Source organism: Euprymna scolopes, chromosome 5 (genome assembly GCF_053919585.1).
Source record: "Euprymna scolopes isolate OS-2025 chromosome 5, ASM5391958v1, whole genome shotgun sequence".
Taxonomy (NCBI): Eukaryota; Metazoa; Mollusca; class Cephalopoda; order Sepiida; family Sepiolidae; genus Euprymna; species Euprymna scolopes.
The window spans coordinates 148,130,249-148,143,476 of record NC_136486.1 but is presented as its reverse complement, the minus strand read 5'-3'; the positions used below and the strand labels follow the sequence as shown (position 1 = coordinate 148,143,476).

General features: G+C 32.9%; 1 protein-coding gene across 10 annotated transcripts in view; it reads left to right on the top strand.

The window, feature by feature from the left end:
- Nucleotides 1-13,228, top strand: part of LOC145277016 (synaptogenesis protein syg-2-like) — an 824,542-nt gene that overhangs the window by 673,449 nt on the left and 137,865 nt on the right. For all 10 annotated transcript variants that reach the window (XR_013868085.1, XR_013868082.1, XR_013868084.1 and 7 more), the window contains exon 11: nucleotides 261-590. Coding sequence is in view for 6 of the 10 variants with exons in the window: in XM_080128618.1 (XP_079984744.1) it covers nucleotides 261-590 (330 nt within the window). In the remaining 4 variants the exon portion in view is untranslated. The remainder of the gene's footprint in view (nucleotides 1-260; nucleotides 591-13,228) is intronic.

Here is a 13,228-nt window from a genome sequence, read left to right as displayed (position 1 = left end):
TTACTTAGATACATTTATGTTTTTATATTTTAGGTTTTATGTAAGTTTAGTTTATTATTTATTAATTATTTCTATTTTCATATATGAATATTTAAATTGCTGACATAATTCTATCATTTTATATTAATATTAGTGCAAACACTGGAACATCTCTTTGTACACTAGTTGAAAAATGAAATCTCCCATTGAAAAATATTAAATTCATAATTGTTTTCTTCTTGTATCAATGATTTTTCTTTTTTCATATTTATCTTTTTCAGCCAAACCTGTATTTGAAAATAATGTGATCACTAATGTTTCAACAGAATATGGCGGAAATGTAACGCTATCGGTAAGCTTCTACTCATACCCAGCATATACCTCTGTGTCGTGGGTATTTGATGATAGTATGACTTCTGAGCCCGATACAGTGACGGAAGTCGGCTCAGCTATGGTTGGATTGTCAATCCACGGATTTGATGTCATTGCGGATGGACACTGTGCCACCATCACCTTGACAGATTTTAAGGAAACGGATGCGCGTACAATCAGTTTGATCGTAAACAACTCTGTCGGATTGAGCAGCTCCCAAATCACCATAACCCCAGCAGGTAAGACCATCTAAATCTTTGCAGTAGTACTCCTTGTTTTTTTTTTTTTTAATAAGGTGCATGTGTGTGAAACGACACTAACCCTATTTGGGTTTAACCGGCTTCCTCCAAAGGAGGAAGTTCCATGAAGTATGAAATTCACAAGCGATCCCTAATCGCATGTATATCCCTGTCAAGGGAGATGACGACGTTAGGTTTTTGCAGCTTTTTGCAGGGAAGTGTCGACGTCATCCTACATACAGTGCCTGGAATTCCCAAATTGGTCATCCATTTTAGTAATGACCAGGCTCAAAGTTGCTTAACTTCGGTGATCTGATGAGGACCCGTGTGTCAACGTGATTATACCTTTTAATAAGTTTTAGTTCTTGTTTATTTGTTCAAGGTTTTGTAGATAGAAACTTCTATAACAATGGTCTGAAGCTATATTACTCACTGTGCTTGGATAAGTATATTTTATTTTTTATCAAAAACTATACAGTAATATCGTGGAGTCTGAATTTACACATGATATCTATAAAAAGGAAATGTATGCTATGGAGTAAGATAATCTATACATTTCAAGAATAATGGACTCACTCAAAGACGACCCTCATAGTTAAAAATATATATATAATAATGTTTACATTTATTTAACATTCTTTTTAGTTTTCCTTTCTTTTATTCAATTTTATATTTGAATAAATATTTGATTAATAGTAAACTAAAAGAAATAATTAAACGTGTATTTATAAAAGTTACACATCAGCTAGAAACACAGCCACATGTGATCGTGTTTGATAATTTTATTAACAGAAATAAAGTAGAAAAATGATTAAATTAATTTTAAATCAAAATTTTTTAAAAGTATTTTAGAAAATACTGGATTTAAAATAGAAGGGCATATAATTTAAGGACATAGAAATATATTTGAAGCAATATTAGATTTAAAAATGAAGAAATACATAATTTTCAGTATAAATGAAATCTATATATCTATAAACGTGAACGTCTCTTTGTGTCTGTCTGTGTACATTTCCTTATGCAATAACTGTCAATTTTTAGTCTACAGACTCGAATTTCCTCATGTAAAAAATTGACCTTGTGTCTAACTTTTCTCTCGTGGGAAAGCAAGTGAATAGGAACATCCGTTTAGTTTTTAGTTTTTACCTTGTGCACGTTTTCAGCGAGCAAAATTCTCTATAAAAAAGCACACAATTCAATACGATTATTCGATTTGTAGTTTCAAAATTACATTTTAATTTAAGATTTGATAGCAATTAATAAAGATTTAATTTAATAAGGATTCTCCTTTCTTTTTTTTTTTTTTTAAGAACTTTGAGGGTATTTTTTTTTTTTTACTTTAATATTAGAAAAATAAAAAAGACTTAAATCACGTGCAGGGAAAGAAGATAAAAATATTTTGTCCAAAATGAATCGATATCAAATAAAATCTTTATGAATATTTTTATGCTGTTACAACTTAAATTGTAATGCAATTTTTAAATTAAAAATCGAATAATCGTATAGACTGGCAGATTTTTAGACAGAACTTAGGACGTGAAAATGTAGATAACTTAAAAAAAAAAATTAATTAAAACATGAATTTTATTTTATAAATTAGTCAATAAATTTCAAATCAGAATTTAGTTGCAAATTTTCTATTTCCAGAATTCTTCAGAAAAATATTACTGTGTGCAATTTTGTTTGAGATTGTTGTACTATTGAAGAGAACTGTGAGAAATAGTTGGCAATCCAATTACGTTTTTGAACAATGATCAACATATTCAAAGAAAGTTTGTGTCCTTTTTATTTTTAAACCACTTCAATTAATTAATTTTTACTATAGCCAAAATAATTGCAGATATAGAGAGAAAATGGCGCACTAAAATTAGAAATGAACAACATCAAACATTAATTTATTATAAACTATCAAAAAATAAACAAATTAGCCAACAGAAACCTCTATTTGAATATTTACTTTTTAGCGCACGCGCGTATATATATATATATATATATATAGTTTCGAGAAACATCTTGTATTATCGACTTACATATTTTAATGGTAACATAGGTGTGATGAATGAAAAAGCTTTCACATTTATTTTAATATTCACACACACGAGGGTAGTTCCAAAAGTAAAGTCTGCTATTTTTTAACTCAAAAAGTTGAAGAGTTACGAAGACGGGAGTGGTACCATTAAATCGAGCGACCTTTTGTGCTCTAGAATTTATTTTTCTACATATCCACCTATATTTTCAATGCACTTTTCCCAGGAATTCAATGATATATTTCTGCTTTTGATGTACGCCCATGACAGGAGTTGCTTTCTTAGTCAATATCAAGCATAGAGAGATGAAAGTTTCTGGTCACGAATGCATAAGTTCAGTCATTATAACAATGCAATTTGTAATTCCCTCTGCTCCATTCGGGCGGAATGTCCAAAACTAATTAGTGCAGTTAAACATTAGTCTATTCACACAAATATATATATATATATATATATATATATATATATATTAAAATCATCCATGGCTACTGGTTTCATGTCGCGAGAAATTCATTAGATAATTTGAACACGTTTTATCAAATCGTACTTTATTTTCTATATACTCTTTTGCCACAGAAAAACTGTCGGTCACTTGAGACAACTAGTTTTGCAGTCTGAAACTTATTTCAATAAGGCTCTGTCTGCGAAATAATTTCAGATTTACATATAAGATGCTATCACAACTTCAAATATTTAATTATATTGTTTTGTTTTTTTTTGGGTTTTTTTTTTTTTTTCTGGCATGTCAATCCTTTTCAGATTATTTAATGTCGAATCTAGGTATTTTTGGTGAAAGTTTTTATGCTTTAAGTTCTTCAATTCATTATGTTTGGTATAGTTTTTTTTTGTTTTTTTTTTCTTAGAGGAAAATTTTGGTTTTTAATTATGCAGAACACGATCGAGTTTTGCCAAGGGGAACGGAAAAATAACAACATCAATATTTAGTATATGTTACGTCAGGAAACCGACATCTTCGGACAGTCTGATCTGGTAGTATATTTTTTTTGAGAAAGGACATATGGGTCCTAATATTCTCAAGAGTATTAGTGAAAGTGATGAAAATAAAAAACATCCCACAGAAATGTACATCGCTCATATCTGTATAGATTATTACTTATTTTTTTTTAAATTTTTATTTTAGTGATTAATGTTTGCTTAATGAATGTATGTGAAGAAATGAAGGACACGTAATTTTATAGATTTTCTCTATCACCTTTCTTTGGTACACTCAAGTATTTTAGCTATGAATTTGTTATTCGTCAACAACTGTCAAATTGAGCAGCTCTCAAATCACTTTAACTCCAGCTGTTAATATCTAATCGTTTCTAGAATTAAAATGCTTCTTTACTATGTAGGAATTGGTAGTGGTCTAGTGGATGCTGCTATGTATGTTGGGCTTCGCCAGGAAAACACTGAAACAACGCATCAACTCGAATAATTAATGTTTATTTTGAGAAGAGCACTGCCATATATATAGATATATGTACGAGTGTGTGTATGTATAGGTGTTGTTTGGTTGTTTTATGCCATATCAACCTTTTTCGGGTTACTTAATGCTGAATCTGGTCCTTTTGTGTAAGTTTCTATGCTTCAAGTTCTTTATATCTTCAAATATTCATTCAGTGTTTGGTTTGATTAAAATTGTTTGTGTTTTTAGCTTTGCAGGACATGATTGAGTTTTGCAAAGGGAAAGGAAAAAACTTAGTATAAATGTTTGGTGCATTTTATGTCAGGAGGCCAATATCTTCAGACAGTCTGATCTGGTGACACTAATGTATATATATGAGTGCATGTTTGTATAAAAAGCAAGGATAGTTTTGTGTGTAAATACATATACATGTAGTATTTTGAATTGGAAAAAATCTACATTTACTTTCAAAAATTCATGCTGTAGTTAATGAATCAACTAGTCAATAGGAATCTACTCAGAACTACAATGATATCATTTAATTTGTATTACAGATGATAATTTGAAAATATAAATGTAGAAAAAGAGTACAATTAGGATTTTTGTTGAAAAATGATGCTGACTCACTCATATACTATGTTCGTTGCATACTTAGTTTCTTTTCATGTTATACTTATTTGTGTTCCATTCTTTTTCTTATTCAATTTTCTATATAATAATCTCGATTTTTACTTTGCAATTCTAAGCATTATAGGAAAACAACCGACCATTGTTACTATTACCTTAGGTTTTAATCCTTTCAATATTTGTTATATTTTATTTGTGCAATATTCACTCTGGGCAATGCCAGGACATAGGTCTTTTTTACAAGGGAATCACCACTTATCAAGGCCCAGAGACCATTCGAAGATAAGGGTTAAAGAGTGTACAGTGGTCAAAAGACAATATCATAGTAATTGTTAGCAGTATAAATTTGGTAAATTGGATTACTTAAGGGCAATGGCTCATCAAGAACTTGTTTACATTAGATCTGAAGACGGCCATATTGTAGCAGGTAAACAGAAGAGAGTTCCACAGGTGTGCAGTTCTAAGAAAGAAGCTCTGTTCATGGAATCTGCGTTTAGGCACAAATAAAGAGTGGGGGAAATTATTGATATCGTTCAGCCAAACGAGTGTTTCTCATGAACGTTTGGGGAGAGGAGATCATAGATTGGAGCTCAGACGAGCGCTTGCCATGAAAATAACAATGAAACAGAGACAGGCTCACAATGTCTCTTCTGTGAGAAAGAGGTTGCAGGGAGAGAAAAGGACATTCCCCACTAGGCTACAAAGTCTATTTTGACCTCTGTCAAGACAGGATAAGATATTCCTAGCAGCTCCTGCCCAGATGTGAAAGCAATATTCCATCCTCGGACGTGCCTAGTTCTTATATAGGTAGAGAATTGCATCAGCAGGTAGATATCTACTAGATCGATACAAGGATCCCATCATTTTTCCAGCAACCTTGGCAATGGATTTGATGTACGTATTCCATTTTAGATCAGGAGTAAAGGTCAAGCCAAGAAGCTTGTCAAAACATGGAGCCTCCCCAAGAGAAAAGCTATTCATTTCAACTGATGCCAGCTGAGGATTAGAACGTTGATGATATAAAGAGAGAAGGTTTTGGATGCATTAAAAGTAACCAGCCACCTTTTTCTCTATTGTACCACATACTCAAGATCAGAGGAGAGAGAATCAGAGAGAACTTGGTCGTTTACGACCTTTGATGTGCTGCCATAGATGGTAGTGTCGTCAGCAAAAATGTCTACGAATGATGTAAGGATGTGATTTGGAAGATCATTAAACATGTAAATTGGGTCCTGCTAGTTATAATAAAAAACAGTTGGCATTATTCTTTTCTTTGTTACATTTTGTTTGATATAGGAAGCCCACTCCATTAGTCTACCACTTCATATATTGTATAACATTTGATGGTACATTTTTATTTAAATTTTAATTGTTAGTATTGAAATAAAGACATTGATTAAATTTCTTGTGAACAATATATAACACTATTTCAAATATTCTTTCGTTGATTTATACCTCCATTTGACTCGTTTATTTTTGGTGTATATTCAGTTATCTTTTCATAATACTATTTCGAGTCATAGAATTGCATTGTGGGATATTTAAAAAAAAAAACTCATTTCTTTTGGAATGACATTTTCATATCTAAAGTTCACTGAAAGCAGACATATTCATATATTCAAAACTATGCAAATATAGACATAATGTCAAAAGATTTAATATCTACATAAATAAAAGACACATTAAATAGGTACAGATTAACTATTCATTTTCATTTGTGAATAGTTTTATTTTATGGCATATACAGCCATGATTAAAATCTCTTTAGTCACATATGTGTCTAAATGATATTTAGGAGGCCACGTAAATGTTGACAAAACACTTTGACATTTTAGTTGAGCTTACTCACTCCCCAGTGATTTCAAAAACATTCATTATCAAAAGAATTGCAAAATGATCAATACAAAAATGAGTAAAACAAACGATAGTTGTTTTATTTGGATTCTTTTTAATGATATTACTTTATTATAATTATTCATTGTGAACTAGATTTTATTTTCATCTTATTTTGCTGCTTTTAAATCAAGGAGGAAATTGTAATGTATACCAAAACTGAAAAAAATATGCAAATCTCTGAGCACATAGAATATGCTTTTAATCTATGGTCTAATTGCATGCATTTATTTGTGGAAATTGCTTCAGACAAGTCATGGACCCACTTGATGTAAGGAACTAAAAATATTACCACTTCAAGGTTAAAACTAGCCAATGATAACTACTAAATGGGTAGATGCTGACCCAGAAAATAGAAGTTCTTGTACTACGCTCCTGGAATGTGAATGAAGAATTCTTGTAGATATTTTTTCAGTGTGATTATAGCATAATAAAATTAATTTTTTTTTAACTGTACAAACATTATTTTAATGGAGGTACAATTTTTGATTACTTGAAGCGTATTGGATTCCAACCAGCATGCATTCGTTAACGGAGTCAATAACATCTAATGAGTCTTTCAGTATGCTAGTAAGTATACTGTAATAAAAAGAAAAACGATTGGATTATTCTGACTCCTTCATCTTCAGTGTTATTCTTACAATGTTTTGGTTGATATAACTTCCAACCTTCTTCAGGTGTATCTTGTTGAACTTTGAAATCTGTATGGAATTTCAAATGGAACTTTTTACCCAGTCCATGTAGGTAATGTTACGCGTTTGAGTCTAGAGAATATTAAACATGCAAAATATATTTTAAAAAATATAAACTTCGAGTTGAAAGAAAAATTAAAGTATTCATTGTACATAAAAACAAAGAAACAAAAATAGTTATAAATGGTCTAAGGGAGATAAGCAAGTTCTTAATTCAGTCTAGTTTACTTTTAGAAGAAAGACTGAGTCATTGAAAATTAATAGCAATGAGAGAAGGTCAGAGAAATCTTTATAATTACCAAATTGCAGTTTTTCTTTGAGGGTGCTTATAATTGTTTTGTTTTATAAGATTCCTTTCAACCAGATTTGAATCCCAGGAAATATAGGCTGGAGTTAATCTAGTCAACGTCTGACAACCTGGAGTGGCATAATGACTCAATCTGACTCGTTTGCTGACTAACTGAAAAGTTGGTGCTATAAGCGTTCTTTTATAGTTTTGGTGAATGGAAAGTTCCAGAAACACTCCAAATGGAATATCACAACTTAGACCATTCAAAAGGCTCTTGATAAATTTTTATATTATTCAATGAAATGTTTTTAATAGTAATAATTATACATTTTTAATATTATAAAAAACTGTAATATCTTAATACTTTTATGCGGAAAATGCCCCCCCCCATGACAGATAGCATGCTCTCATTCAATCACCAATGACTGGGTAGATGTCCTAAATAATTTACAATCGTATTCTTAGTATCGTCCACACTGAAGATTGAAACTACCCACCACAAAAGTATGTCACTTAGAACTGAATTTTTACTTTCCTCATTAGGTTATGGGTCCTTGCAGACAAATTCGATGCAGATTCACGAGTTCAACCAGATACTCCTGAAGGTCAGAATTTACATTGACCGAAACTTGTGAAAATAAAACTCAAGATAAGAACAGTAATCTGAGCAATTCAAATAATACAAATTATCAAATCCTCATCTCAAAAATTCAAAAACATAAAACGATTGCAATCCCATGATATCACCTGAACAAAGCCTTTTATGTTGAAATTAATTTACTTAAAAGTCTCTTGATGCTATGACAAGCATTTGTTTTGATTTCAGCAAAATAAAGTAGTTGGATGACAGTTGAAAGAGAGGGGAAAGGGAACTTCTGGAAATAAAAGAGAAAGAGAGGCTTAATGAAATAATAGAGAAACGAGAATGTATATATCCCTAAGATACGTCCGTTCAATCTGCGCATTTAACGATGAAAATGGAATTTCTAACTTAAGTGTGACAGACCAACACTTCGTCTTCTGGCTGGAAACACATTGTAGCATCTATTCTGGTACTAAACTCCATATTTTTTGTTTTAGATTAGTGAAAAAGAAATCTTTATAGACGGAGGTAATTTTTATTATTGCCCCAATTCAGAATGCTCTTTTTTGGAGAACTGGGGTTTCCCAACATTAAAAACTGTTTATTGGCATGGTGTCTGGTTTTGGTAGGGACATTTTGGACGACGTTTTTGCAAGAACCACACCAACATTCCATATAGATTATTTATAAGAAAATGAAGCAAAATGAGGCAAAAATAATGAAAATAAAAGAGAATAGAAGGAAGACAAGTTAGCAAGTACTAACTAAATACATAAACAGAGTTTGGTAAAAGAAATTGAGGAAAACGAAATTTTATAACAAAATAAACATATAAAATTTATTTTTAATAAGTATTCATTTATGTATGCAAACTTGTGTTTGATGAAAAAAGTTGAGTTAGTAGTCACAAGGCTTTTTTTTTTTTCAAGGGAGTCACCATTTATTAAGGCACAAAAGCCACTCGAGGATAAGGGTTAATGAGTGTGTGTACAGTAGTCACAGATAACAGCCTATTAATAGTGGTAGAAATGGATTATTTTGGTGGGGGGATCCATAAGAACTTATTTACATTGGATTTGAAGACGACCATATTGTAGTCAACTAGAAAGCAGGCCAGTGGAACAGAGTTCCATGGGCGGACAGTTCTAGGAAAGAAGCTTTGGTCATGGAATCTGCGTTTAGAATCAGGCACAGACAGAGAGTGGGGGGAAACTCTTGTAGTTAGACGAGTGTTTCTGGTGAAAGTTTGGCAAAGGGGAACCATAGATTGAAGCTCAGACGAGCACTTGTCATAAAAATAACGATAGAACAGGCTCGCGACGTTTCTTTTGTGGGAAAGAGATTGCAGACAAGAAAAAAGGGCATTACTGACTAGGTTCAAAGACTATTCTGAACTTTGTCACAGCAGCATATGGTGCTCCGATCAGCTCTCACCCAGATATGGCAAGAGTATTCCATTTTAGGACGTATCTGGTTCTCATACAAGTAAAGGATTGTGTTGGGAGTTAAATATCTTCTGGAGCGGTAAAATGACACAACCATTTTTCCAGCAACCCTTGGCAACAGATTTAATGTAAATTTTCCATTTCATGTCAGGTGTAAAGGGCAGACCCAGAAGTTTATCGAAACAGGAAGACTCTTTTAGATGAGCGCCATTCATATCAAGTGGAGTCAAGTGGGAATCAGAGCTTTTATGGTAAAAAGCTAAAAGCTTGGTTTTGGATGCGTTCAAATTAACTATTCACTTTCTACCCATGCTCAAGGTCTGAAGACAGAGACTCAGAGAAATACTAGTCGTTGTTAGCCTTTAAACTAGTGTCATCTGCGTATCTGTTGACAAGGCTTAGAATTGTGTAGTGTGAATATGCAGGTGTAAGTAATATATGTAAGTGAGTTTTGGCAGCATGACCATGTATGTGTGTTGCTTTACCTTGTTCTATTAGTGCATGTATAGCTGTGAGAAGCAATTCGTTTCTGTTGACCTGACTCTCACTAGTGTGTAAGAGTGTGTGCACAACAAGAAGATTGGGATGCAAATCATCAAGTTCTTTTTGACTTGCATCCAATCCTGACAAACGGCAGAGGTTGCAGGGAAGAAAAAAGGGCATCACTTACTAGGTTTCGATGTCAATTTTGAACTTTGTCAAGGCAGGATAGCTTGTTCCAAGCAGCTCCCACCCAGATATGGCAAGAGTACTCCATTTAAGGAGGTATCAAACTCTTCTGCAGGTAGAGGATTGCGAGCGGTAAAATGATGCAACTATTTTTCCGGTGGCCTAGGCAACAGATTTAATATAAGCCTTCCAGGAAGAGGGAGGGTGTTGAATGACATTCTGAGGTTCTTACATGAAATGCAGTCAGCAGGTGTCATGTGGGGAAAATCTCATTTGGTCACTATTCTTATCGGAGTTTCTAAGTTCGTTCTGGCTAATTACTTCAACATTAACTTGTTACGTTGGCAATTTGAAATGATGTTTTTGTTGAAACTATTTGGAATTAACACGTTACTTAAAAAATTTGCTTTTATAAGTGATGAAGAAAGTAAATCCAAATGAAGCTGAGAAAGAGAATAAAAATTAGAGCTATTTGCTTTTTAGTGTTTGTGATTCAGTCGCCACAGTCTAACTATAGTTTCATGTGGAGGTAAGTAAACAGGGACAGACCAAATGGCCGACAAACAAAGTCGCTTATGATGGAAGAAGAAAATAGATGGAAATAAAGAACACAATGCGACGAAAGAGCAGAGTTAGAAAAAACAAAAAACTTATAGCATGAATGGATTTGATGAAGTCTGTTTTTATTTGGCAATCAAGAAAACCTTTGTTGAATTTTAAAATTTCATAAGCAATAAGAATGTATGGGGATGTCATAAAGAAAGAGTAGACATGCCGCAGTGAGAAATATATAAGTGTTTGCAATGATATTCATTATTGAATCAAGAAAAACTTAAGAGAAAGTTATATAATTTATAGGATGCATCAGTATTCGTTATATCTGCCTAATGTGATGATATTTGTTATATCAATCATACACAGCCTAATGTATGAGAGTACAAGCAAACAGAATATGCCAAAAATCTATCATCAAGTCTAACCAGCGTCTGACACTAACTTCTTTCTTGCCCACTTTACCCAACTTAGGCTATCAGAAATATTGAATATAATAATCAAACGTTCTTCTTCAAGTATTCTTTTTTTCTTATGTTAAATTTTTATAAAAGTTCGCAATTTTTATTGTTAAGCATAAGTTTTACATCTTGTTGAAGTATTTGGGGAATGGGGTCTGACCGCCTTTACATTTGTTAAAGTGTCCAAATGGGTGGAAAAGGTGGCTGGTTAATTTTAATACATCGAAAACCAAACTTCTCTCCTTTCATCATAATCGCTCTGACCTCCGTCAGGCTCCAATTGAAATGAATGGCTCTCGTCTTGGGAAGCCTCACATCTTGACAAGCTTCTGGGATTGACCTTCACTCCTGATCTGAAATGGAACACATACATCAAATATGTTGCCAAGCTTGCTGGAAAAATGGTTTAATCACTCTACTGCTCCGGTAGGTATCTCACTATCGATGAAATCCTCTATCTGTATAAGAGCCAGGTATGCCCTAAAATGGAGTACTGTTGGCACATCTGGGCAGGAGCTGCTCGGCATGCATTATCCAGTCTAGATAAAGTTCAAAACCGGCTTCAGAACTTACATGATGCCCTTTTCTCTTCTCTGCAACCTCTTCCCACAGAAGAGATGTTGCAAACCTTTCTGCTCTATCGTTATTTTCATGGCAAGTGCTCAAATACACTCCAATCTATGGTCCTCCCCTTGCCAAAGATTCAAATTAAGCACTCGACTAGCTACAATCACTATATAGGATTTCCACCACTCTCTACCTGTGCCTAAATCTAAAGGCAGATTCCATGAACAAAGCTTCTTTCCCAGAACTGCTCGTCTGTGGAACACTGTTCCACTGGCTTGCTTTCCACTTGAATATCGTAGCCTTCAAATTCAATATAAACAAGTTCTTGTTAAGCCGTCCCCATAAATAATCAAATACTACCCAATTTCCACCATTAACGATTACTACACTGCCACTTTACTTTTATTAACCCTTATCCTTGAGTGACCTTAGGGCCTTGGTAAGTGGTGTCTCCCAAGTAAAAAAAATGCAATAATAAAATAATAAAAGTTTACTTACATACTTTGTGATAGACAGGACGAATAAGAAGGTTAAAGAACAAAGAGTAAAATAGGCGAAAGAGAGTTTTGTCTTTTTTCTTCTTATTAGTTTCGTTTTAATGATTTCAAGTAATAGTAATGAAATTAAAACGTAATGGAAAGCAGGTACAGTCAGCTAGTGCAGAAATAAATGACACTCAATGGAGTTAATATGTAGTCCAATTTATATAATGGTTTATAAAAAGCAAGCATTAACAAAGAATTAACCGACATTATCTATTCTATATAATTTCTAATCTCATTGTCTTATTTCCATATATATGTTGTTGAAATATGTTTGTGGGGTTTAGTTAAATTTTTTGCTCTTTTTTTTTTTTATTTGTTGCCTATTTCTTTGTCTATTAATTTTTATTATTATCCTGCTACTCACCGAAAGCTGTTAATGATTTCCTACAGAAATTTGTTTATCCATTATATACACACACACACATATATATGTATGTATGTATTGAATATGAGATGATATATAATTATTTCCACAATCAAACAACGTCAGAGCTCACACAAGCCTTGAAAGCCAGCGAGTCTTGGACTTCTGGTCTGTGGCTTTCATTGCTTATGTGAGCTGCGACGTTGATTGTGAAATAATTATATATAATCAATAGCTTTGTGTACAGATTTTAAATTAAAAATGGTTTGTTTTGTGGCAAATCAAACCTTTTTTTCCATTGTTTAATGATGAAACAAATATAAATTCATCGGATGCAAGTTGATATTTTATCCTAGGAGGTGGAGGTGATTGCGAATTCATACCTTTCCAGACTTGTTTGTAATGTTTAAGTGAATGCAATAGATCTAATAGGACTTGGTTTATTTTATAGTATTTATCAGTATCCATTACACCAATCATGCACACCCTAATGTGCGAAAGATGGTGAGTGGGCAC